At 34.8% G+C, this 25,128-nt stretch overlaps 2 protein-coding genes across 2 annotated transcripts in view; one reads left to right on the top strand and one right to left on the bottom strand.

Annotated features, from left to right (window-relative positions):
* The window catches only part of LOC115887288, a 44,369-nt gene extending 33,350 nt beyond the window's left edge, over window positions 1–11,019 (bottom strand). The window contains exon 1 of the mRNA XM_030906678.1: window positions 10,761–11,019. Coding sequence (XP_030762538.1) covers window positions 10,761–10,778 — 18 coding nt within the window. The 5' untranslated portion in view covers window positions 10,779–11,019. The remainder of the gene's footprint in view (window positions 1–10,760) is intronic.
* A 7,831-nt stretch (window positions 11,020–18,850) lies between these two features.
* Window positions 18,851–22,812, top strand: LOC115887317. The gene is made up of 2 exons (XM_030906717.1): window positions 18,851–19,136; window positions 20,140–22,812. Exons 1-2 carry the CDS (start codon window positions 19,118–19,120, stop codon window positions 22,119–22,121), a joined length of 2,001 nt encoding a protein of 666 aa, XP_030762577.1. The 5' UTR covers window positions 18,851–19,117; the 3' UTR covers window positions 22,122–22,812.
* Window positions 22,813–25,128: the final 2,316 nt, after the last annotated feature.

The following is a 25,128-nucleotide window of genomic DNA, read 5'->3' as shown; positions in this document are numbered from 1 at the left end:
TTAATTTATTGTTGTTTGCCAAAATATTTTGATTAAAAGAAAATACGTAAAAGTGGACAACGCTGTGCCTGTCAAGCTTAATCACTTGACTAAAAGTTTATTTGATATGAATTATACATATTCATTACCATACATTTTGTTATAAACAAGAATAATTAGGTTTTACAATATTCTTTGACTATAACTGGGGGGGATGCATTTGAAATTTTGAGTAGCTAAAGAAACATTTCACTAGTATAAAATTTTTACTATATTCATTCATTCGACAACAAAATTTCAGGTACTATTGAGCATCCAAGTTGTTAGAATAGTAAACAGAATTAACCACAAAGCGGATTAAAGGAAACATTTACTTAAGTGATCCCCTGATTTTATTATTCACACTGTTTACAAACAAGATAAATTACCGTAACGGTTTACTCTTACGTTCGGCAGTCAGGCAAATGAATTTATTTAAATAGCCGAACTCGTCGACGACTACGTCATAAAAATAAACCATTAATACCAATTACCGTCGTTAAACCGTGACCTACCTCATAATCGAGTACTTTATATATTATCTCGAGACAGATCCCCCATCAGGCAAGGCGTAACATTAAATAACGTAATGCGATACCGACAAATTTACGGCCGATTTCATATAATTTCGGTGGAAGTATCGCTTTCCGACTCGGTGTCAATCAAGGATGGGTAAAAAATATCGATTTTGATTTAAATATTTTTTTTATTTCGCTATCCTATGTATGTACGTGTATTTTTAATAGGAAACCAAAATTATAAAAATCAACCAAATCTTTTTTTGCATCGATATGTCTATGTAATAATTTTGGAATCTACAGAAATATTTCATGGTTAGTTATTATATTTAAATTTTTTTCACTAATGTTACTCTTGAAATTAGTCACTGAATTATTAGTAAATGAAATTATTGTATCAATTGATATATCGCTGATCGCTTCAACAAGTTCTTCATATGAATGCTGAGATGACTAAAGGTGTTCGGATTATGCATGTAGGTAGCCTTTAAATTTCTTCCGAAATCTATATTGCTTCCTATTAATTATTTTGGTATCTGACTACTGTATTCTGCGATAAGAGATCTCGTGGTGTCCTTGATTCATTGGCTAGGGCATCTTAGTCTCACAGATATAAGATATTAAAAACCGTTAATATATTTTTAGGCTATATTTCCAGAGAGAATATGTGTATCATACTATGTGAAGTAATGATAAAATTTAATGTATATAATGGGGGTAATGTAAAAAATAAATAAAAAGAACGTTAGTAATTATATTTTACTGGGCCTTGGATTTGCGAACAAACACATATGATTCTGAGCAGTAGTACCGGAACAAAATCATGGAAATGAGTTTATTAGTCAACAATAAAAAAACTGTTCGTAGAGGAATTCGAGGAGACAAATCTCAACGGGTGTAAAGCTTTTGAGCGAGTGCAAAGAAAATGTAAAACAGCACAAGAAATTACGTAAGAAATTGCTAATATGCAGTGGACCCATCACTCGTATAATTCCGACACAAACTTATTCTGTAGCATTGTTTCTGTACATATAGAAAACTAACATTGGCCTTTTGTCAGGAATTAAAGAATTTACATCTTGAACTGTCTTCACATACATAGCCGCCATATTATTTTTGTTCAGCGATGTCAGCTTTTCTATTAATGAAACGAATGCCTGCTTTTCAATACAAAAATTTCCTACCTACAAATTTCCTAAATTATGTTTTAACTAAAAGGTTTTGGAGACAGTGCAAAGAAAATGTAAAACGGCACAATAAATTACGTAAGAAATTGCTAATATGTAATGGACCCAACCCTGTCGAATAATTCCGGCAAAAAGTTGGCTTTTCCTCCACCGTGTTAACCCAGTTCTCGTTTCGCGTTAATAAATCGACCGATTGGCCGATCTTAATAGTCGGTCGTCTGACCGCCGTCGACGTCAATTCCGTCTGTGAAGGAAACTCATTAAAAACGGGTCAGGGATTCCCTCAGTCTCCTTGCGCTGTATTTGTATCGGTTTTGGGGATTCCGGAAAAGGGTCGATGACCGGTAAGGCGCGCCGAGTGAGAGTTATTATTATGGAGCCCTTTGTTATGCCAAGAAATCTCAAAAGGGCAGGGTAAACACCTGTACGAATAAGCTGGAAAAAAGGAACATCGTAGATTCGTTTCTTTTATTGATTTCTGCTACTGTGAGATTCTCTTGCCATTGTTTCTAATTGCGCCTAATCTCTATTAATATAGTTACTTCAGCATTTTATAACAAAAATTAGATCGTGCATTTTCTATGTACATACATGCATGACTATGAAACAATACAACAATCTTTAGAAAAGCTCATGAATTCTTATATATTATTTGTCTTCCTTGAATCAGTGTTATCTAGTTGCAAGTTGCAAGACTGACACCTTGTAGAATGTAGAATGAGTAAGAGGGGGTGTTAACACCCGCGACCTTAAAGATCTAGTGTGTCCTCCTTTCTTGAGTTATAACTCATCATACACGGTGATCCTCCTGTTGTAGCGGGGACAGGGTATTTCCCATCCTCTGACAACAGATGTTAATCCTCCGAGGAGTGAGCATCTACCTCTTACGAGGGTATACACCTTTCCACGGTTGGGGTTTAGCCCTCCGTGCCCTTCACTGTCGAGGAGTTTGTCTCCGGCTGAAGTACCCATGAGGTTTAGGCTGGAGGATCTGTCTCCATTTTCTCCACCTCTTTAATTTGATCTCTCCTTAGACTTGATACCGGTGTTGTTCCGAATCTATAAGAGAGGATATATCCTCCTTTCTCTATTGCCTCCTTGGATTTGAGGTCAATTACACCCCCGGTCACTTCTACAGAGCCCCTCATATAGAAGGGAGACGAAAATACAATGAGTTGTCCCCTGGTGTCCCAAGTTTGAGACCAGTAGATGCTAGTCTTCTATCTAGCCACGCATCCCTTTGACCTGGTCCCGCCATAATAGGATTTAGGTTGTTGGTGAGGTTGTCTCCTCTTGGTCCAGGCAGTTAAACTAAGACCCCCTCCATACCCTCTGCCCGTGATACATGAGACTGACACCTTACTGTAGTGCGTATTTTGTATACATTTCCTGTTAGATGAGAATCGTTACTTAGAAGATCCAATTGATACCAACCTATTTCTATTTAACAAGTAGCTTTCTTGCAAATGAATTCTTCGTCATAAATAAAAAAATATTGTTGAAATATTGTTTGTAATTGCAATTATATTTATAAATTAATTAGACTATTATTAGAATTATTATGGTATTGCTAAAATATACGCATTGTTTATTTGAATAATTTGATAAGCGTAAACCTTGTTTATATTTTTATGAACAAATACTGCCCACACAACTTCTAACAAACGTTAATAACCACGATTCTGATCGTTGTGATCCTTTTTGCGAAAGGATAATGAGGTGTGCGAATGAGACGGTCGACTATGCACACAATGCACAATTGTGACAAATTGAAAATTACGTTAGAGTCGGAAGACGTCCGACACCTATCGACCCGACGCACATACACTCATACATCGTCAGTCATCATCGCTTTGAGGTAGGTCGGCAGCGAAACGCGCCAATTATTAATTATAGTAATAGTATTTTTATGTAAACGCTCTCCTTCTCGTCGTCGCAGTCCGTCTTTGTCGCTTTTCTGTGCTCCTAATGCCGCCCACTAGATAAAACACCGTTCGGGGTCTCTTCCTGTTTAGGGATGTATAAAATATATCGATATATGTTTTTTTAAACCGATATAGTATCGATAAAATAAATGCACATAAAAGCGCCTAACATACTAATAACATTAGTTTGCGGTTAATTGCAACATTACTTTATTAAAGGGATATGAAAAAGCAACAAATTTTTAGGGAGAATTTAAAAAACTCTTGCATATTCTTTCATTTTTGTCTCAATGTGTTTCGTTGTGCTGTTTCATACCATTTTGCTCCTGCTTGTTTTTTACACCTCTCCGGAACCACAGAGGTCTATTCATCACTTCTTATTGCCAGGAGACCTGCCCTTTGATATTTGACAGATTTAATCAACGCTTAATGTCTATTACTTGGGTCTTCTGTTTTATGCAATCTATCCTCGTTTGGTTCCTCTTTGTTATTCGATGTTTCATTGGCCTTTGTACTATCTTATGTATTTTTTATTAAGAATTCCCTCATTTTCTAAGTTTTATTTTTCCAAAATAAGTATAGAATTCATAAAAACTGCATGTTTACAAATATAATATTTCTTTCTTTAGACAATTTAAACTATGAACCCTATTTATTAGAATTATCACCCCATTGTGTATAATATATCTTACAGAATAATTATTATTAAGGATAATTTTAAATTTTACTTGTTCGATAATATATTTTGACTACATATGTGAAAATGAGATATCGATTTTTTCTACAATATCGATACTTTTCCAACGTCCCTAGTCCCTGCTATTGTCTGTTATAAACGGTCGCAGACTATTACGTAACGTAATGTGTTTTTTTATCGGCTTGGTGAAATAGTCATTCGCCTCATTTTGACGTGTCGCGAGTTTAACTCCGATTACCAACAATAATAATATTAATGTAATCGCGGCGATTTTATTTGTCTAAACTGTGCGTGTTTACATAAAGCAGATTTCTCGATACTCGTTCAACCTTGATCGGATTTATCTACCACTTGTTTGTTTATTTCTGCTAAATTCAAATTTATTACATGTGGTTATTTGTTTTAGTCGCTTTGAACTTGATAGAAATCCGTAGTTGATTAACTAGGTACTGTGGCTGACTGTGGTACTACTTAAGAGCAGTTCATTAAAAATCATGCTATATTTATTGGGGAAATTCTGTTTATTATAAATAAACTTGGTGTAAAATTTTGAAAATTTTAGCATTTCGGAAATATATGCATACTTTTAGTATTTGTAAACATGTAAGGGCTTAAACGCTCTGATTTTACAAGAAATTTATTTTTAGAAACCTTGATTTTGAACTCTTTTAATACCAACAGTTTCAACGATTTTTTATAGTACATTGCCTACATCTGACTTATTTTGATGGTTAAATTGTCTACATCTATCCATTGCCTACATCTCTAATGATCCAAACTTGTTTATTAATTATAATAATACCTTTAATTTAGAGATTATATTTTGAGTTACAATTAACTTTAAAGTTAAGTGAAATAAACAAGAAGGTTGTCGATCTAGGCAGGTCTCCATTATATACATAATCCATTTATCTTGCTCCAAAGCCGTTAAGTACACTTGTCCCGACCAGCTCATTTAAGTATTTATTACCGATCGCCACCGCTGGGGGCGTCGTAGTATCTCTCCGATCGACCTTTCGCCTTTCTTTCTAACCAACACCTGCAGAGAATTCCATTCATTGCTCGAAACATGCTCTAAAATCCTGTAAATCCGATGTAATTGTCCGATGGAGTCTCGTGCCATTAAAATACTATAACCATTCACACAGGTAGCCAGTAGCACACGCCGTAGAGATTAACATGTAAATTAAAGGCTTGTTAGCACGACAATGGAATTATGGATGCAAGTATTGTAGAAGAAACTAAGATCAGGCCGTGGCTCAGCGGCAAGTGTATCTGCTAATTCTACTTGCTACCAGAGAACGCCGGGTTTGAATACTAGCCGGTAAGATTGCTTTGTTTATTCAACCATCGAGCCGCCACTTCAAGGGAACTATTCATTTACGTTCTGTACTATAAAATAAGTAGAAAAGTAAAATGATGAATTTTACACCAAGATAACTGAAGAACTAACTTTGAAATGAAGAAGTTACATACTGAAAATTCCGAATTACTTAAAAAAGCTTAGAATCATTTAATGAAGGAGAATTTAAAGCTTAGTAAAAACGTAATAGAATCACACAGAAGGTATTTAATTACGTGATCTCGATTAACCTGCCTGAAAGGCCGCCGATTCAAGGCCGTATCTTCTTCGATTGACTTGTTGATACGTCTGCCTATTTACGATATAGCCTTTAGCGACAGATCCGAGTTCTTTAGATCTTTTATTGCCCGCGATCCCCATTCATAACGATTCACGAGATAAATCCGATCGGACCTGTTACGTCACCGATAATGGCGCCTCCTTTAATACGGTTTCGCGAAATGGCAATGTGCTGGTGTGCGTGATCTTTATAAATCATCGGCGTACGCGTAAACATGGGCGTACACTTCAATATTTTGTATTTTTATACATTTTTTTATTTTCTTCTACTTATTTCAGATCTAGTTGATCTGTTAGTTTTAAGGTTGCCTCTGTAGCAGTTCTTGGGAGATGAACTGCCAGCTGTCTTTCCATCTTTTTGGAGGTCTTCCGGCTAACTCTTACCCATGAGTTTCCCTTCAAGAGCTATGCGTGGATTTCTTCCATGCTCTTTATGTGTGCGAACCATTGCCTCTTTCTTTGCCTACCCCATCTCACTACGTCCTGTATTCCACATTGTTGTCTAATAGGTATTTGTGTTTCTAATTCTGCCTCTTCTAGTCTTCTCCATTATGGTTCTTAGGTTCCTCATTTCAGCATCCCTTAACATGCTTTTGGTTTTATTTGTTTCCTCTGGGATTTCTATGCAATATGTCATTATTGGTCTGATGCAGGTCTTATAAATTTTAATTTTGTTGTCTGTTCGCATGGGAAAGGGGTTTGACCGCACTTTTTACCTTAGACATCCTGACATGGCCGTTGCTCTGTTTATTTGGCTTCTCAGATCTTCTCCTGGATCGTGATAGTACGACATATCTATTCCTAGGTATCTGAACTGCGACACTTGCGCAATTATTTTCTTTTCTACTAGCAGTTTGCATCTTACCGGCTCTTTAGAAAAGGTTAAGCATTTAGTTTTTTTCTGTGTTTTTTTTTTAATTCTGGGCTTACTCCACGATAATGGCTACATCATCGCGTAACCAAAAGTGTAACACACCATGCTAACTCTGTTGTGTCCGGTTTATTGATGAATATCGGTTATTCAATAACCATATATATCGTGGTCACCTTTTCTAAGATGATGTCCATTAGAAGATTGAATAAGAAGCTTCAAGAATGATAAGAAGGCTCCTTGAATAATGTCTCCTGGTGTTGGTATGTCTCGTGTTAGATTATTCCCTGCTCTTACTTGAGTTATGTTATTTATTATTATTTAGCTTTCCGATGATTTTCACTATATTATCAGGCACTTTTTTCTCTTTCAATAATATCAAATAGGCGTACTTTATCGAATGCTTTAGTCAAGTCGTTGAAACAAAAAATATAGGCTGGTGTATTAAACTTTATTGCGTTTCCTTTAATTTGTTTAATGATAAACACGGCGTCTGTAGTTGATCTATTTCGTCTAAAACCTTGTTGCCTTATAATTTTTAAACAGAAATTATATAGCTATGTGTCTTCTGAAATAATGAAGTAAAAACTAAAATTATAAATATTCCATCCTCATGATCAAAGCCCGTAAATTGTTGCATCGAAATATTATAGGGAAATCCCTAAACTACTGTTCAAATATTGACATATTACAAACAAAACATCAACACGTGTGGTTTAAAATAAAAAGAGACAATCGAATGAATGGACTGCAAACACAGCTTTCAGCGACGATGTAACCTTAGAAAACAAAGAAAAAAAACAAAAGCGCGCCTCTGAATGGTATGTAAATCGTCGGCACGTGACACTTGCAGGCCACGGCGCCACTCTAATTAGGTAATGTGGTAATGTATTTATGACATTCCGTCAAAACATCCCGAAATCGTCGGGTTTTGCGAGCCCGTGGAGGGGTTAACAGTGAAGACGGGACGACGACAGGTGTCTGTAGTGGAAGCGGCGGACGGAAGACCCGTTTATGGTAATTTGATTTAGGGGAGACTTGTTTAACTTGATAGATTGTTTTCATTCAGTTTTTTTATTCTTTAAAAAAGTATCGTCATTTGATTAATGTTGTTTGTCAACAATTATTAACTTAACATTTTGTTTAAATACAAACCCTATATTTATAACTTTAATATTAATTTAATACTGTACTTAGATATGTGCCTGATGATGCTGTCTGAGCCTACTGTCTATAACTTTAAAAATATATAGAGTCTACAGTAACAGGTTCTTCTATTTCCAGTGAGGCATTTAAAGTAATGAAGGCGATTACTTGTACGCCATTTAAGGGATTTTCCTTTTTCTTTCTGAAAATCGCTTTCCATTTCGTACCCGCTTACCCGGTTAGAGTTTCCACGTTGTAACGATTTTTTATTATCTATTTTTATCGTAACAGCCTGTTTTTTGTCAGCTAAATAAAAATAAAACACAGCCCTCGTTTGCTAGGACAATGACGGGGATTTGGCAACAATGTATATGCGTCGCTGATGCGTATATTCGGAGTATACTTTTCGTTATAAAACAAATATTTTTACATTTAAAATTAGTAAAATATCGCAATAGGGACGCATAAATATATCGATATATTAAAACGTCCATACAATTTCAACTATCGATTTTATTTTAAATATAAAACCATTCCTAATTAAATAATACCTAGAAATACCAGACACATACACGTGATAAATCAGTGAACTCTATGTGCACTATAAGATAGACAATAATACTCTTGTTTATATGTATATTTCATATACAAGGACAATACTTATAGCATCATGATTTTTATTAATGATAACATCGGGAAAGTTTAATTAATATTCGATGTAAATAGGCTATTATAAAATTAATTATACATAGAGAAAAATTTCACATAAAAAGTAGTATAAAATTTGAAATCAAAAAATCAAACAATCTTAACTTAGTAAAATTAAATGCAAAATTTCCTATATCGGTATATAGAGTTTGTCAGTTAATTAGTGCACACACACGCACGCACATAGATTGTAACAATATTATTTATCGATTTTGACAGTGGACTATGTGAGCGCGCCATAAGGAGGCCGCCGCTTTGCGTTGGTGTGTATCCATGGCAACGGTGGGCGTAACACTCTGTATAACCTGTTTTGAACTTGCCTCCCTTCCGATTTGGGGGGACAGGCGGTCAGTTCGATGGATATACGGGATAATGAGACCCCCATTTGCTTCCAAAAATGATTTAGGAAAAAATTAAATTATAATTATAAATTACCATTATGTTTGACCAAAAAAATACCATTTACATAGAAACTCTTAAGAGGTTGATTTTTTAGGGTAGTAGACCTACTTAAGAATCTTTAATTGTTCTTGCAAACTGGTACGATTATCTATATAATCCGCGCTCTATTCAGTAACTGTTAAATAATCATTTCAATTCAGTAGTTACTCTAATTCTTTTAGTTAAATTCTACCTGACCATATTAAAATATATCTAAAGATCTATGTATATGTAATTGGGCTTAAATAATAATAATAGATATCTTTTAATCAATGAGGGAATCTATAGAGGGATAGTTTTGCAGATATACTTATATTTTAGTTATATTATGTTATTGTTTAATCGAAAATCACTGATAATATTAACTTCGTAGAGAGAAAAGTGGGTTGTATTATAACAAGTTTATAAAAAAATTATTTGTGATGTTAAAAACAAATCTACTTTAATGTAACCTCTTTCACGAAAATTAGGCGTATAAATAAATCCATAAATAGTACAATAAGTTTATTTCACCTGTTACTCCAATTCGGGAACCGTAATAATTATTTAAATATTCTCTACCTGGATTTACTAGAATATTTGTAAAATTCTAAATCTCATTATAAAATTATTCATTCATTGACAAAAAAAAACATTTTGTATAGTAGAGAAATAAAAGTGGCAGTGATAAAATTTTATATTTTTTAAATTTAATATAAAATATTTAAGGATACACAACAAATTAACTTGCTTATAAAATAAATATATTTAGGTATTTACATAAAATACAGTATATATTATTTACCAATAATTACTACTTAACACAATAATTAATTAGATATTTTTTGATTTGATCAAATTTTTCTTAATTATCCTAAAATTCAAATATGTAATATATTTATAATATTATCTTTATTGTTTCTTATTTTTTTTTGATAAAAATTGAATTTTTTAGTCAAAATATTAAAAGAGAAAAACTGAATTAAAAGGATGGGTAATTTCAGAAAAGCAATTGTTTTTCAGAATAAACTGTAACCGCATATGTGTGATTAAATTCTACTTAAAGCAAAAAGCAAACAGCGGAATTTCCCCAGGAACCCAAGGTCTTTTTGTTTTCGAAACTCCATAAAATATCCAATCAAAATCAGTTTCTAATCTAGAATTTCGCGTTTTCCGACTGCACGAAAATTTCGCGCCGAAAATCTATAACATCATTTTCGAAACTTGTAAATAATCGGTGTGGCGCCAACTCCCACTACCGACCCGTCTCAGAAGTACAAAGAGTAATGTCCAATCGCCCAACCAAACCTCGAGTCCGATCCACATAGCGTCGAACCAACGCGCACGTCCACAACTCGCTTGGCCGACCGCACACAAAACCATTCCAATGCACACCGAGATCCGCTCGTTTTCAAAACAAAACCACATGCCGAGATAACGTAGGTAACTAGATCAACTTTGACATTTGTCGCGCCGCGTTTCCACTCGAATTTTTGAATGAAAATCGTGGAAAATTAACGTGACAACCGTCGATAATATTCGAGGAAAGGTTAAAGTTGCATACTTCGAAAAAAAATCAGAAAAAAATTGAATAGTTTATGTGAAAAAAAAATATTTTTTTTACATACCTGAGTTTCAAACCACATTGTTAGTTGGGTCCGTGGTAGAGCATGGTCGCTCCGCACAGCAACATTTCGAACTGTAAAATCGCGCACAAGTAGAGAACTGAAGCGAGTAGGCTACGAATGGATCGAGACACTCGAAACTAGAGAGAATACAGCAGCGAAACAGCGTCTGTGTATGCGGCGCGAACGAACGAAAATACACTAAGTGCTGCTTAGTGCGGAGACCAGTCTAGCGTGGTCGGCACAGCTCGGTAGTGTTCGGCTTCGGTCGGCCCACCTGCATAACATGCCCGTTGCAAAAGGTTAGGTTGAAAAATACGAATATACGCTGCTGTCGCCTCTACCACTGTCGTTGCTGCTACGCGCGGACTTTCAAAACTTTTTACACAGCACCGCGTTGCCTGTAATATATAACGTTTATTATATTTTAACTTAATAAAAACACCCTCTAAAATGCTACTAAAACCAAAATCAGTCTTAATGGCACCTAATCAATGTCATTATTTCAGAATCAGACATGTACTACCAATATACTACTATGATAAACTTGTATATGTATATACACCTATATTTCCCTCTACTTTGGCCGCAAGCGCCTATTGTGACTTGAATTAATGTTTTAAAATTTTTAGTTACTTACTGCTTCTGTAATATAACTCTAAAACTTACAGAAAAAAATATAATTAATAATTACAGATAATAATTATTTATCAAAACATGTCCCAAATTCGTTCAAGATAACCGTACGCGAATTTTTGAAACTCATATACGCTATCAACAATTTACGTAGTCGAACCGTTTTCTCGATAATATCTCTCTTCTCTTTTTCTTTTGTCGTTGGAGAGACAGAGGCAGCCAGATAATTGACTCTTACTTGACTACAGAGGCGTGCGCAAAATAGCAGAGGCGTAGTTTATTTTAAAGAAGTAGTATTTTTACTCGGAGCGCGCGATGGAATTATAAGCGAATAATATTTGTTATCATGGAACGAAGTAAAGTTATCATCACTCTTGAGATTGTTTTTCGGAAATAATTCCAAAGTATTTTAATAATATTTTTTGTTTTTAATTGAATTTTAAAGACTTACATAATGATACCATTATTTTTATATATTTAAAAGAAGGATCTATTTGTTAATAAGCAAAAATTTATGGTTTAAATTTGCTAAATAATGGCAAAATCAATCTGCGGTGCTATTCCCCACTTTGCACAATTTTGCGTATACGACTAACATGTTTTGTTATATGGCTTTTTCGGAGAGCGAGTAATATTTGATGAGAGTGGTCAAGAATAGGTACCCTGTCCAGATTAGCTCTGGTAAAAACAATGTAACTTAACGTACTTCAATATATGTATATTTGCGGCCATAATAGAGGATCCCCAGTATGGGAAATATAGGTATATGATTATACGCTTATTCAATTTTATATAGTAGTATATTGTTTTTTCACTTGTAAAATACCGCTGATAAATTGGTTACTGGTGTTTACAAAAAATATCTATTTTATTTTGTAATTTTTTTCTAGTGGCGAAAAATCCAAAAATCTTTTTTGATTTAAATACTTTAACAATAATTGTAATTTTTTTTAAATTTATTTTATGTTTGACTTTTATTGTATTATTTTTTTAGGTCTACCCTATGTAGTTTGCGTTTTCAAAAGAGGTTAAAGTTTAAATGGAATTACTCGGTGATATACTTGGTGTTCCGAAATGCACACACCAAATCTGACCAGCTTATTATTATGATTTAAATACATCATTCAGGTGTCTCCGTTTATAGTTTATATCCATTTTATACTAAACAGGGTGACAATTAGAAATGTACGAATGAGAAATATTTCTTAGACAAAAAATTCTGTAAAAGGAAGATCTCAAATACATATCAGGACATCGGTAACATTGGTTTTTCCCGAGTCGCAATTGGATCCTTTATAACAATTTATCTGTTGACAATGGTCCCAATCTTAGTTGTCTATAAAATCATCTCATCCTTCAATGTGAATGGAAAACATTTGATTATAGAGGACCTTAAAATGAAAAACGAATACTATATGACAGGTCTTCAGAATTTTAATATACAAATTCTGGATGAAGTTGAAATCTATTTTTGTCTAAGAGTTCTTCAGTCTGAGCTCTGCAATCTGTAGCAGAATTAGGTTGTTTACTTACACAGAAGATGCTCTATTGGTTCCGCCTCATCATCGCATTTCTCGTAGTAGCGACATATCCGTCATTTACGGATAGTTTATTTTTGTATTTTACTCTGTTCTTATTATTTCTTAGTTCTAGTTAAAGTCAAAACTCATCCAGCCATCTTTTGTACTTTCCGTTATAAGATGTGTTTTTGGAATCTCATTAGAACCTTGAGATATTTGTTGTCATACAATTTCTTTTATTAGTAGATAGGGTTATTAGATACCTCTTGAAAACAGGTAACTTTTCAGTAATAGTAGGTAACTGAAACATTTATGACAATTTTTTTTCAATTTTTGTCATACTTTTAAAGACCGTTATCTCAAAGACTAATAATTGTACGATTTAATGCTTTGCTATAAAACTATAAAGAGAAAACAACGAGCATTTCAGGAACATTTCAAGGATCCAAGCAATTTCAAACGGCGAGCTTTATTAAATATTCCTTATTTTGGTTCCTGTTTGATCCTAAGAGATGTATTTCAGATTTTCACTAGAACATTTTTTGTCTAAGATATATTTCCGATTATTGCTTTCTAATTATCGCCCTGTATACTAGTATTTTTTATTTAAACAATATCAAAATACATGCAAGTTAAGGCAAACAATACTTTAAGCTAGTCAACGTATTATCAAAGTTCCATTACTCTATAATTCGTCCAAATTACCCTTAGATAAATTTGCCGCTAAGCCACCGTCTTTCAGAGCCGGAAAAATCCGGAGACCGCGTCAGGGACGCCATCCTCAGGCATTTCTACGCCACTTCCGGTGCCGTGCTTCTTATTTATTACCCTTCGACGACTTTGATTGCCCGCCGATACACACGCGGCCGCAGCTCTGAATGAAGAAGGACCTCTGGTGCGTAATTGTGTAGATTCGCTTTCGATTCAAGACGTACGGCGTCGATTTGCATTTTAATATTAAAGGAATAAGGATCTTTTTTAATGTTTCCTTGTGTGGATATTGGGAAGCTTTGAAAATCAAATGTTCCGTTCGGCTATTCCTTGTAACCCCTTGGAAATTTGTCATTTTGAAAGACGTTGGAATAAAGTAGGCACCTCCTGTTTAATAGAAAAGTATATAAAAGCCATATTTATAAATAATCGTTTTATTGTAAAAAACAATGAGAAAAAAATGTTTACTCAGAGTAGTAAAGGTGTATTTATATATAAAGTAATTTCTTAAACCATTCCATACTTACTGAGCAACTGAATCTGATTTAAAATTCCAATACTTATTACATACTAATAATATTTACTCATCCTATGTAACAGCCTCGATCTGTATAAATTCCATAAAAATTACGTTGCTTCAAGAGTCACGTTGCTTCAAGAGAAACTACACTACATGGCATCTACCTTTGTGACGGTTTCATTTCTTGAAAAAAATCTGTTTTGGAACTGTACAGAAACAGGAATCTAAAAAATAAAGTTATTTTTTTTTAATTCTATTGGGTAGAATCAAAATGGAAACCACCTTGTCAGTGGCAATAAATCGTAAAAGTCGTAAAGAAATCTGCTTAACCAACAAAAAATACTTATTATTTCAGTGATCTCCCCCTGTCCTCAGAAGCAAAAAACAAAATGAATAATGAAAAACTATTATAAATGAAACTACATCAGAACACTTTAGTTTACCGTTGACGTTTAGATGATAATATGACAGTTACCTTAAGAGACCTAGAAGAAGATCAAAACTGAGACGGGACCATGATATTAGGAAATTAGCAGGGATAACTTGGGCCCACATAGCCAACAATAGACAACAATGAACCCAACTATAAAGAGAGTATGTGAGGGAGGCTACACCATAATTGGAAATAGTTGAATAAGCTGAAAATGATGATGATGATTATGATGACAGAGTTACCCATTATCTGACAAACGGTTCTGAAACAGCAAAAGGTATGTGGGCAAAAAATCGAGGTTGTCAAGTTTAACTATACAAAAGCAAGTTTGTTCGATATTGCCTATAAATTTAATATATTTTTAGTTTATTCCACCATACCTACATAGTTATATATTACTATCTACAAATAATGTGTACAAATAAATAATTTTACACAGAAGTCTTAAAAAGGTTTTTAAAGGTACATTTTTTGTTTACTGAATACATAGCCAAATTTTGAACAAGCCGACGTTAAGTAATTTAAGAAAAACTGCATCTATTTTTAAATTAAAACTGAACAAGGTAACAATGCAAAACCAGGCAAATACCAGCGTACCTTAAGTTCTCATCCTATAAAGTTGTCAATGTCAAATTGTATTTTCAAAACGTTAGGCTTTTGCCTCATTCGAACAAGATTTAAATTACAAACATGGATGTTGGATACACTAACCGTAGGTACTATAACCTATTAGTGGAGATAGCACAGCATTCAAATTGCATTTGACAATGATAAAACCATAGGTTGCTAACTAAAGGTATGTTGACGTTTACCTTGTTTTGTATTGTTACCTGTTCAATTTTAATTTAAAAATAGATGCAGTTTTTCTTAAATTACTTAAAATCGGCTTGTCCAAAATTTTCAAAATTAGCATATATATGTATTCAGCATATTATGCAGGCCTTTGAGAATGTAGAATGAATGAGAGGGAGGGTTAATCACTGCGACCTTAAAGATCTCTTGTGCCCCCCTTGAGTCATCACACAGTCTATAACCCATCATACCTCTGTTATAGAGGAGACAGTCACAACAAATATTCTACCTCCGAGGGTACATACCCTTCCACGGTTGGAGTTTGGCTCTCCGTGCCCTTCACAGTCGAGGCGCTTGCTTCCGACTGAGGTACCTGTGAGGTATAGGCTGGAGGATCCGTCTCCACCTCTTTAACTTGGTCTCCCTTGAGACCTGATACCGGTGTTGTCCCGTATCTATAATGGAAGATATGTCTCTCTTTCTCTATTGTCTCATTGGATTTGAGGTCAATTCCTATTGTGAGGACCTGACCATGACCCACCTCCCTCGAGTTGATGACTCGCCAACTCGATGTCCTTACATTGAAGTTCTGACCCTGGATAAGGCTCAGCAGGTAGGTGGTGTCTTTCCTCTTGCTCCTCGGCAGAAAGACCGTGATGGCAGGCCTTTAAAACCCCTATTTATGACTGAGCTGTAAAATTAATAGGGGAGCCAATATTTGATCAGTTAAAAATTTGCATTGGATTTAACGTTTCCAAAGATAGGGTATACCGTAACCCGATAGGGGATAACCCGATAGGGTATGTCTAATATCTTATTTTAAATTCCTTGTTTGAGGAACTTTAATAATATTATCACAAATAGTTGATAGGAAGCTGTTTTGGAACATCTAGAAAGTTCTTAGTCTCCAAATGATGATGGTTGCGTTAAAATTGACATGTTTGTCAATGATAAAAATTTTCTCCATATTCAAGTCTCCGTATTCATGTCCAAATTCAAATCTTACTTGTCCTTGATCGGAATTTTTCAGACTATCCTCGAATTAACAATTTCGATAAGAACTATTCTTTTTAGAGACCTGTATATTTCGTATAACTAATTTTTTGGTTCAAATCTTTGGGGAAATACCCATACAAGATATTTATCCTTCAGAAGGCTGTGCTAATTGTAATAACGGTCATAATATACACTTGTGAGATAAGCGATATTACATATTTCAGTAATTTATTTATTCTGATAATTAAATATTTTTTACTCAAGCATTCATAAAAATAAATGAATATAAATGATTTTATTAAAAAGCATCAATAGAAAATAACGTAATTATCTCTTAGATCTCGCTAATTATAATCTTCGATCTAGCAACGGGTCTTTACTACGCGTATAAATATAGTAATGGCGCCGATACTATCCTTATTGGGCATGTAATTGTTGCATTCGCGTTCAAATCCAATTTAAAATAGATTTCCGACATGCGGTACTATGTCGACGGTCTAAGTTCAAGGTCATTGTGCGTGAATTTCACATTTTTGTTGTTTTTATGAGATATGTATGTTAATTATGGGGGCATTAATCTCGTGTGTAATTGGTCAAAACTGGAGGTGTGTATTTTTATCGTTTATTTTTAAATTAATACTATTTAAAATGCTTTATTGTATTACATAATCTTGATTGATATAGGAGATTATGGCAATGCACAAGTTATACGTAATTATTAATAACGAATTGAGTATGTTTGTTTTATTTATTTATTGATGGGCCATGGATTTATGAATGTATATTTTTTATTTGGAAGGTTATTTGATTTTAGTATCTTTCTGCGCGTCCAGTATTAAAAGTAAAGTGTTTTGGTGAATTGCAGTGAATTAGTGTTTTATTTTGCTGTTGTAATATAAAGGATTCTAACACCAACTGTTATCTTTAGAATACAATGGAGGAATATAAATAAGAGTGTAAAATTGCAGATATTTCTTCAAAATATTGTTATTTATCGTGATTTAAATTTTCATCCTTAACAAAACTTCCACAAAACTAAAATACTACTGATTGAGTAATTTTATCTGTTGTAGTTTTTATCATTATTACTTGACATTTAATAGCATCCTAAACATTTTAGGACTCAGAGACGGAGCAAGACTTCTTTGCTTCGAAGAAAAACAATTAGATATGAAACATTATTTGTTTTTTGTTACGGATTTATTATTGTTGATTCTTTTGGAATCGTCACCGAAACATTTATTTGGTTTTCGTTATTTTTGAATTTTTTAATACGCAATCCTAATTTTTTCTTCTGTGTACTTTATAGCTTCAGAATTGAGAATGATCCAGTAATGATTGTCTATAAAATTCTTTCATCTGTAGATGTATGTGGGAGACGTCAGATCATATAGGAACTTAAGATGAATACTGGGTGGCCCAGGGTTTTTTTTTCCTGAAACAGTATGGCTTTTCTTATTTCATCCATTAATATTTGTAGTTTTAGTATTGTCGTTTGTATGGTTTACATTTACAGGGACATTGTATTGACGTTTCCCTTGTTTTTTTTTGTCGATGATAATGCTATGATTAGAGTCATGTATGTAGCCCTATGTTTGGTTTGAATTTGTAGCTTCTTCTTTGATTTTTTTTTATTTGTGCAACTTTGAATTGTAAAAAGAAACTCTCTCTACTTTATATTAACTTTACAGTTTCAAAATGAAGGAGCCTTTACCCGAATTATGCAGTTTACTCACACAAAAGGTGCTCTGTTGGTTCTACTGCATCCTCGGAGTAGCGACATCCGTCATCTATTCTTAGGTCGATTTTGGTCGGATGATAACTGAGCGTATTGTGTTTTCAGTATTTCATCCTGTTCTGATTATTTCTGCGTTTCATTAAAGTAAAAATTCGTTCTGTCATCCAACCATCTATCCTTTACTTATCAGTATAAGATGTGTCTTTGGGAGCTCGTTAAAAACTAATATATTTATGGGGGCTATGTGCTGACTCTAGATAATGTGTTGACTCATAAGATCTTATGGTTTTTTTATATTCTTGAAATGAAAATCAACTATTTCTGAAACCTAAATATATACTTTAAAAATATTAGTGCTTTCATATCATTATCCTCACTATTTCATTGTTTTCAAACAATGCCCGACCGTCACTTAGAGTGTTAAGATTTATCGGAAAAAAGTTGGAAAAAAACTCAATTATCAATTTTTACTTTATTAATTAAAAATAACAAACTATACAACAATGGTTTTATTTGGATTTTGGCTGCTTTCGAAATCCCAAACATTTATCAGAAAGAAAGACGCGTATAGATCTCGCGACGAACGAATTACCCGCGCTGCTTCACTTATCGTACGTAATTTTTCCGATGCAGTCGCGCAACACCCGATATTAATATCGCAAACCGATTTTCCCTCCAAAAAAAGCGAATACTAATTAATCCGGGACTTTTGGTGGATGGCAAGTCCTCCTGCGTCCACCACCGCCGCACAGAGGGCCAGAAATACCCTTTAATATTGAATAAGTCCAAAATATTTTTATTAACATATCTGATAACTTAACACTTGCATAAACTTAGTAGACTTTGATCCATAAAAAAACAAAATAATTATTTCGATTGATCGTCATGGAGACGTCAAATAACGCGTCATTTTACGACAGGTTTGCCTTTCGCATTTGAAAAAAAGTTTGTCTTTAAAAAGTTTCAATTTCGATATTTTTTCTGTGGGAAATTATAAGCAATCAAATTTTTGTGATGGATGTAGGTGAAAGAGGTAAGTGTAGTCTGCTTTAACATATTTTATTTTGTTAGTAAATCTTACAACAAAAGGCACTTTAAAGGAAGACTCCTGAATTGGTAAAAATATGCCTCAAATCGAAAAGTTCAAATTTGCCACAGACTTTTTTTAAAATGAGGAAATATCATATTTTTGAAACTTATATTTTTGGAATATATAACAACTATATTTTATTTTGATAAAAAAAAATTCTGCCCCAAAGTGCCCCCCATTGAAAAATGAGCGTTTTTATTTGCTATGCATTTGTTACGAAAAGGTCAATACGCTTATTTTTATAGTATTGTGAGTCGTTTTTTCGGGTTATTATTATCTAAAATAATAATAATAATGCCGTGAAAGCCTACATTTATTATACAGGGTGGAACTTTTAACTGGAATAAATTCTGTATTACAAAATACTATTCATCTCGTAAGAAATTAAAAAAAATACGGGTCAATTTTTTTTCAATTTGCCACATTTTTTTCATGTCCAAATGACACTCACCCCCCATTTGGGGGTAAAAACAACCCCCAACTTTTTCTTTTTAATGTAAATGCCTTGTGGTAGCCGAAATCTAAAATTTACGTAACGAAATCTGAAAATTTGGAAGATAACACAAGAAAATAGACAAATAATCCCAGAAATAATACAGAATGTCGGAAATGAGTTTCATTTTAGATTAAGGTTCTGTCAGGAAAAAAATAGTGAACATTTTCAACAATTTTTTGCAATAAATAATATTTTTTTTACGAGTTTAATAAAATACAAAAGTAAATAGTGGGTCATATTCCTTTTTTTGTGCCCTTTCCAACGAGCTACCACAAAACATACGTTTACATTTGAAAAAAAGAAAGTTGGGAAGAATGTAGACATGAAAAAAATGTGGCAAATCGAAAAAAAATTGACCTTATTTTTTTATTTCTTTACCAAATAAACGCTGTTCTTAATATATAATTTTGATGGAGTTCTAATAGTTCTGATGGGTTTTTGCATTTTTAGAACTTGAATCCCATACGATTCAGTTAAGACAAATATTTGAAAAAGGCATAGAGAGGATCAAAATCAAAGAGACATTAAACTCTATTTTATGTATGAAGTGCATGAAGCAAAACAAGGCAAGAGTAATGCAATATTCTCGTCTTTATTCCCTTGATTTTCGAAGGAAATGGCTGGCTGCAAAAAGGACCAAGAGTAGATTTTTAGACTGGAACAAAACATGGCTTGACAGGGTCATAAATTTTGCTTGTGTTAAAACAAAAACTACTGGAAGACCCAAATCTGAGTTTCAAAATCTCAGTTACTCTGGAAAATTCCGAAGAACGGAACAGTTACGAAAAACGGAAACAAGCGAGCTGATTTTTGCTACTGAATTAAGATTAAGGTCTGATGGAAGACCAGAAGCTGCTAAATTATTATCTCGATCTCGTACTGTTTTATCTCCGAACCAAGAAATAAAAAAAAATAATCAAACTACTTCCAAAAACGCACAATCTCCATTAAGTTCAGATCAAGCTTTAGCGTTATTTCTTGACGCTAAACTTACTAAGCGATCATACCAACTTCTAAGAAATAACGCTAAAGAAAACAATTTCGACATCTACCCCAGTTACAACAAAATAAGAGAGGCAAAGCAGTTATGTTATCCGGAGAATATTTCTGCGCAGGAACATTCTGTGGTGTTACCTTTACAATCGCTACTAGATCATACAACTTGTAGGCTTTTGTCGACTTTGGATCTAGAAAACCAACATTTTGAAAACTTAAATTTTACTTTAATTACTAAGTGGGGAATGGACGGAAGTAGTGGACAAAACGAATATAAACAAGCATTTGAAGGCAATTATAGTGACAGTAATTTGCTGCTTACATGTCTGGTTCCTTTACAGTTAAATACCACAAACGGTCAAAGCGCAAAAATTTATGTCTGGCAGAACCCCCACCCTGCATCTACGGTTTATTGCCGACCTCTAAAAATGCAGTTTTTGAAAGAAACTATCGAAATTTCAAAAAAGGAGAAAAGTCATATGGACCAAGAAATTTTAAATTTATCACCGACTAATTTTAGATTAAAAAATAATTCGGTTATTTTGGTAAAACATGAACTATACATGTCAATGGTAGATAATAAAATGATTAACTCAATAACAGGTACATCATCCCAAAAGTGTTATTTGTGCGGTGCTTCACCCATTGAGATGAACGATATTGATGCAGTTCTGAAAAGAACTGTAGATAAGAACCATCTTTCCTTCGGAATTACATCCCTACATGCATGGATTCGATCATTCGAATGTATTTTGAAAATCAGTTATCGATTACAGATACAAAAGTGGCAAGCACGAGGTGATGATAAAAATGTCATTAAGCAAGAAAAAAATAGGATCCAAGCAGCCTTTCGATCTCGTTTGGGGATTATTGTGGATCAAACAAAACAGGGAGCAGGGACGACTAATGATGGCAACACAGCCAGGACATTTTTTCAAAACTATAAAGTGTCCGCTGAAATAACCAATATTGACGAAAATCTAATATATCGCATTTATGTGATTTTGCAAGTCATTGCTAGTGGCTTTGATATTAAAATTAGAGAATTTAAATATTACTGCATTGCTACAGGAAGACTTTTTCTGCATCTATATCCATGGTATAGAATTCCTGCTTCACTACATAAAATTTTTATTCACAGTGCAGAAATAATCAAGTCTGTTCCTGTGCCTATTGGGCAACTGTCAGAGGAAGCCCAAGAGGCCAGAAATAAAGAGTACAGAAGGGCTAGAGAACAAAACTCTCGAAAATGCAATAGAGTATCAACAAATAGAGATGTTTTTAATTATTTGCTTGTTACTTCCGATCCAAAAATTACTTCACTAAGAAAGCATAGTACACCAAAAAAGAAAATATTTTGCCCAGAAGCACTTAATATGTTCAAGTCATTTAAAACTACTTCTTCTAACCACAGCAGCGATGATGATTCGGATTAGCTTAGTAGTTTTGTAAGATTCGAAATAATTATTGTTATACTTTTTGTTCCTGTAGGTATTTATTATATTTGTTGTGTTTGTTACTTTATAAAAAAGTTTATTTTGTTTACTTTAAATTTGTTATTAAATTCAATATTGTTTCACAAAAATGGTTGGTGTTTCTTAAAGAATGGCATTTTTACATTTAGAAAAGTAATAGTCTTAAAGTTTTGGCAAATGACTTTGACATTAATACATAGTATTAGATCGAAAATTAAAATAAACTAAAATAAAAATATGTCAAAAAGTACCAGTTGACATATTATTGTACTAAAAATGTAATTTTTTATCAAACTGGTAAAGAAAGTTTGGGTGTGCCATTTAAAAAACGAAAGTTAGGGTCACTTCCGGTCAAACCGGAAGTGATGTAAAACAATTGAACACGCAGAAAAATCCCGATTTTTCTCTTATATACGCTCCCCAAATATTATTTGTTTACGTCAAAAACAAAAATGTTATAGGGGCGAGCCACGTTTGAGGTACACCCGGTATTATATTCAGTTCCTACTATACCCTATATAATTATGTTTCTACTTGTCCAATTTAGATATTTTTCACATTTTAATCAATATTAGCTTTTGTATCACGTTCAAGACCAATTTCTACGCGAACAATAATTTTTCAATAAAATAAGGCTACGCTGGCCCACTGTGCGCCGCCCCATCGGACATGACCATCGTCATAGACACCACCAGCAGGATCCCGAAGAAAAACTCGACGGCGGTTTTCTGCCTCTTTTCAGTCCAATTCGGTTTTCGTCCTAATAGCAAAGAGCAATGCCTAAGTTATTATCAATTACTGTGACTCAGCCGTTTCCCGGCCCGTCCACAATTCACAGCCATGCATAAAACATCGTCTTTCTCTGTCTATTCCGGCATTCGGATCGATCGTTGGACGGGCCGGGGACTGGTTAGGTTGGGTCGTTCGTTCGTCCCCACTCTAATAAGTTTCTTGCGCTGTCGTCTCGCTCTCTCCCACGGCCAACGCATAAATCGTTCCCTTTCTATCGGTTGACGTCACGCGGTCGCAGCGCACTGCTAGGCTACACCGTGCTGCTTTCACGGAAAGCTCGACCCTCCAGTCTATTTCTCTCTACAGCGGACCAGCAAAGGCGTGGCGACTAGCGCCGCGGCGACACAAAGACGATCAGGGCCGCTGTTTCGGTGGCCTGCTTCGCTAGTTACATATAACCGTGGAATGGATAATTTCGAAACTTCTACTCTCCGTGTATTTCGAGCATAATAATGGAAATAAGATAATCAAAATTTTGAGCATATTAAAAGAGGCGGGCGCGGTATATTTTTTCTTTCGAATTTCTCTATATTATCTTTATTTTCAAAAAAAAAGAAAAGTCTTGTCGCGTCCTACCTATATGTTGATGGGACGCGCTTTTTCAATTGGCAGATGGCGTGACTGTTGCGGCAGATAACTGAAATTTTGAGCGTAGTGTTAAGAGAGGCGAGCGAGGCGCACTAATTCGCGGTCACAGGCATGTCGCAGGTCATAGGGAATGAATTGAGTATAAGTCGCGTCTATTAGAGCGATTTACAACAATCTGAATGCCCATCTGAAGCAGTGGCGTAACTAGAAATTCTAGCCCCCCTCAACTTTCGGGGGTTTCATATCTCAATTTTTAACGGGTCGGCGGGGGTCCAAAACAAAGCTTCTATATCAGGAGCTACACCCCCGCAACTACGCGACGGGGATAAGCGAGGGTGTAGCTACGCCACTGACCTGAAGGATTATCTAAAATTTATTAAAAAGTATTTTTATATTATTAAAATATTTTTAATATGTTTGCTTATGCCTTATATTATGCCTGTTATACTTTACTCTTTGCAAAATTCAAGAGATGATTTGTTCTCTTCTTCAAATACCCGAGCTCTATGGTATGATCTGTTTGATGAAGAAAGAGTAGTTGCACTAGTAGAGCACTTTTGATAACTACTATTATAGACAGATAAAAAAACGGACGACTGTTTCAAAACGACCGACACGTGTCGGGTAGGTGTGAGTAGCGCAATATAAGTTCCAAGGGGGGGGGGCCACTATTTGGCCGTTATGGTTTGGACGTTGACGACTGTCGGGGATCGTAGTAGTATCTGCCAGATAGTCTCAACAATTGACCAACAATCGGATGACCTATACGCGACATAATTCGTACAAATGTGAATGCGTGTAGTAAACATTTAATCCTAATAATCGGATGCGGGTATCGTTTACCCCATTGCCGACTAAGTTTGAAATAAGGCTTAACCCAGTTTCACACATACGTGCCAACCGTTCAAACGAAACCGTTTACACAGCTTACTAAGTGTCTTGATAACACCCATGTGTCCACCGCTGGTTCCATTGCGAAGTTCCTGAAAGACGATGCCGGACGGGCCTACCCTGTCTGTCATAAGGCACTTTTTACTGTGTCTATGCGTGTCTAGATAGAAGACTAGCCTTTACTGATGAGGGTACCCCATTGTATTTAGCCCTTATTTCTACCTGCGGGGCTCTGTAGAAGTGGGCCGATTATCCCTAGCGACACGTGGGAATACTATGAGATCTAGTATTTAAAATACCACCGGTAAAGCTGTGGGGAAATACCCTAGCGACACTGGGAACATTAACAATGAAAGTTCCAAGGCACCAAACCCAAAGGGAACTACAGGAGAGGCGGCTGACACTTGCGTGAGATCATCCTCCACAAGTGGCACACAAGCTACCACCTTCTCCAGCAAGGGTCGGGAGCCTACCTCTAACGAGCTAGCTAACCTAACGAGCTCTAAGCGACACAAGCTATGGTTTTGTCTATCCGGCCTGGGTCAACCAGGGCGGGCTAGACGATCCTCTGTGTTAGCGGAGCAGAAGCACGGAGATAGCCCAGACTGCTCCACAAAGGACATGCTCCAGAGAGGAAGCAAAAGCGAAGCAACTCCTCAAAAAAGGGAGGGTGAAGGAACCAAGAACCAGCCTGGTG

This window comes from Sitophilus oryzae, unplaced genomic scaffold (genome assembly GCF_002938485.1).
Source record: "Sitophilus oryzae breed Bouriz unplaced genomic scaffold, Soryzae_2.0 scaffold_562_pilon_pilon, whole genome shotgun sequence".
NCBI classification, from domain to species: Eukaryota; Metazoa; Arthropoda; class Insecta; order Coleoptera; family Curculionidae; genus Sitophilus; species Sitophilus oryzae.
This window is presented reverse-complemented; position numbering and strand designations above follow the sequence as displayed.